The 3,472-nt window shown below is 43.7% G+C and overlaps 1 protein-coding gene across 1 annotated transcript; it reads left to right on the forward strand.

The window, feature by feature from the left end:
• Positions 1-271: 271 nt before the first annotated feature.
• LOC135980393 (maestro heat-like repeat-containing protein family member 2A) lies at positions 272-2,603 on the forward strand (the record flags this gene model as incomplete). Its single annotated transcript, XM_065580402.1, has 4 exons — positions 272-394; positions 806-928; positions 1,787-1,949; positions 2,505-2,603. Coding segments are annotated over exons 2-4 (277 nt in total), but the record flags the coding sequence as incomplete, so codon positions are not given.
• Positions 2,604-3,472: the final 869 nt, after the last annotated feature.

Consider the following 3,472-nt stretch of genomic DNA (forward strand, 5'->3'; position numbering starts at 1 on the left):
ATTAATTATGCTAATTAATTTGATTAATTACTTGAATTACGTACTGCTTATGTATTCATAAGTTATCAGTGACAATTTTCAATTAAAAACATCCTCCTTCCATTTAAGAATGAATGGAAGGAGCTTCTCCCCAGTGGAGCTGTCTGGTATGATTGCAGTGTGCAGAAGCATTCCTTTTCAAGCAGAACCACTGGAATGTTTAGCCAGTCAAGAGATCTGATTGGCTTTGAACATTCCAAAGTGCTTTATGACCTTGGCATGCAGGTCACATAGATGTAGATCTAACTGCTGAGTTAATTTCCCCTAGGAGCTGTTGAGGACTTATTGCGGGAGTTGGGTATTTTGTAATTACAAATTTACAAATTCTGTCTGGAGTGGATAGAGCAAGGGCAAGGTGCTCATTTGTATTGTTTGTTTTAAATAAATGAAACTAGATAAGGGGGCGTGAAGGAGGCTTATTCTGGCTCTATTCTCTCCAGGAAGATTAAAATATGTAATTGCTCGGCTGCTTCTGAAGTGCTGCTAAATGCGGTGATTGGAGGGCATGGCATGTTTTACACCACTTAAGCCAATGCAGGCTGAGGAGTCGGTGTGGCCTCGTGGATAGGATTCTGGATAATGACTCAGGAGACATGGATTCTCTTCCTGGCCACAGACCTGCTCTGTTATGATAAGACTTGGGCTAGTCATTTCATGTTTGGATTGTAAGCTCTTTAGGGCAGGGGCTTATTTGCCAAATGACTGTGTGGTAATCAAGAAAAACTTTTGCCAATTGTTTGTTCTCTTTTATGTTTCTTGTCCGCAGCGAGACAGAGTTGACATTTACTGTGTCCTGGAGAAAATATTACAGCAGGACACCGGGGGCCTAGAGAGAAGGCTACTGAACAAAATAATAACCCTGGCCTCAAACCACATGAGAGAGACTCAGGTAAGTTAGTTCTCCCGAGATACTAATCAAAGGATCCAAAGCTTTAACTAATTAAAACTCTTTTTGAGGGGGTAAACTATATACTGAAACAAAAATATATTCTCCTATTAGAGGCCTACACCTTCCTCCAGACCAAAGCCCAGGTCCTAGACAGCACTTGTGCACATGCATAGGATGGGAGAACTCACATGCGAAAGTTACACATGTGCTTAAGTGTTTTGCGGGATCAGGACCCGAGACACATGATATCAGACACAGAGACAGGCCTATGGTTTCTGAACGAGCAAGTCTTTCCCAAAGTCTACTAGGGATTTCATTATTGATCCTGATGTTATGTGGAAGGCGCTCTGATACTATAGCGATAAGTGGCAGTATAAAGCCCCAAGACAGACAGAATCTGAGCTGTCTCCAAAAGAAGCAGCATTGGATTTAGAATATAGTTTGCCAGCAGGAAAACCCATGGAAAAATCCCTCTCTTCTTCCAAAGGAAGTCAGCCTCCTTTTGGGGGACAGTTTATTCCAGGAAAGCTCTCTGAATATCTTGAAGCTGCCCAGTCTGTGTCTCACTACCTCCTCAGGGAAGAGCAGGGAAAAATATCATATGACATCCACCACAAGTAGCTAATAGTAAATAGTCTAACTAACCAGCTTGCAAGGAACTCAAAGGCTGAAAATTGTTTAGCCAAATGACTTGATGAATATTTATGACTAATGACTCTAGCCACAGAAAGTTGGGAGGCTTCATTCACAACTTATGCACAGAAATAAGGACTTGACTCATATAAACAACTCTGGCTAGTGCAACCGGCTTCACTCACCTCAGTCTCTCTCTCTCTGTTTTTTTGTTGTTGTTGTTAGGAAGCAACAAATGAACTAAAAGTGGCAGCTAGCAACACCTTAGTGACCCTGGCACGCTGCTATTTCTATGAGGTGATGTACGAGCTGCAGTGTCGTCTGAAACTACTGGGGCTGCCTGAAGAGTTTGTTTTCATTACACTGGGCAACCTGTCATCAGCCTATGGTATGGTAATTTCCATCTTTTGTTTCAAAGTTATTGTCTTTCATTTAAGGACAGGGGATTACTCTCTCTACCTAAAAATGTTACAGCTAAACAGAGCTCTGTTTGAGTGTGTGCATGAGGGTGTGTGTGGGGAGAGACACAAGATTAACTGCTGTTGCTAGTTCTTGGCTTCCAGATCATGAGCTATCCAGACGGAGGTGCAAGCTCTAACTTATGTCCCTGACTGAAGTTCCTGAAGGATCGGATGGGGGAAGGTCAGGTCTAGTGGAGCTCTTCTCCACCCCACTTCCCATCCTGTCCCAGTGCTCTCTCCCCTTACTCTGGGAGTGAGTTGGCCTTTGGGCACAGCTGTACACTGGTGGAGGATTCCCCTCTTCAGGGTGAATCCCCCACTGGCTTTCAATGGCTGCTTTAAAGCCATTCTGCTCTGCTTACGCAACCTAAAATGGCCTAGGAGCCCATAGCATCCTGCCCCACGGTGTTTCTAAGTGTGTTGTAAGAAGGCGGAGAGCAGCTGATTATCTTTCTTCCTTCTCTTCTGGCCTTTTTCTGCAGCACTTGAGTGTATCCCTTATGTGGGAATGACCCTGAAGCGCATGTTCTCCATGTTGGGGTTAGTCAAGGACAGCAGGCTGAGACAAGCGTTTTGTGGTGGTAAGAGCAGCACTTACTGGAGGTGCCCAAAATGGATATTGAGGGGTCTTGGTACAGATTGAAGTGACTGGCCAAGTTTGCAAACAGCCTGAACTGTGCTCCCTGCCCTGGATTGCACTAGGTGCTGCGTTCTTTGGCTCCCGTGGCACTCAATGAAGTTGAGAGTGCTCCGTACTTTGCAGGAGGTGCTGAGCATTTGTAAGTTCAGGCCCTTTATGACTCATGGATATAATTTAAAATAAACACACACACAAAGGCTGAAGCTGCCCATCTGCCAGGAGGCTCCTGGGGGAGGAGGTGAAGGGAGCAGATTTCATTACTGAACATTTAAAAATCCCCTGTTCTCCACTCCTCCACCCATTCTCTCCCCTTAGTTTCTTTATCATCATCTCCTTTCACCCTCTTTCTCTATCTTCTCTTCCTCTCCACTTCTCTCTTCCTTTGCTTTTCAGGTGATGCTCAGTAAGGGGTTAATCCTGTGCCTTTGAGGTAAATGGGAATTTTGCCATCAACTTCATAGAGAACAGGATTGGGCCCTAATTCTTCTTAGCAAGGACACTAGATACATCTACTTTTAGGGCAAAGTGCTCCCCAATACCTTCAAATCCCAGTAAAGCCAATGGATGTTAGGGGCACTGAACATCTTTCAGACAAACTGTAACTCAAGATGAAATCATACAGTGTAAGGGTTAAATAAACAATAACTGCAGAGGACGCGAGTCATTCAGAGGAGAGCTGGTTGAAATATTTTGATTTTTAATTATATTTTCCATAATTTTTCTTTCCAAATTTGATGAAAAACAAACCTGAAAAATGTCAATGACAATTTTGATCAGGAAGTGTGCGTCCAGTGTTTTGGAGCAGCTAAA

The sequence above is a fragment of the Chrysemys picta genome, unplaced genomic scaffold (assembly GCF_011386835.1).
Source record: "Chrysemys picta bellii isolate R12L10 unplaced genomic scaffold, ASM1138683v2 scaf3032, whole genome shotgun sequence".
NCBI lineage: Eukaryota > Metazoa > Chordata > Testudines > Emydidae > Chrysemys > Chrysemys picta.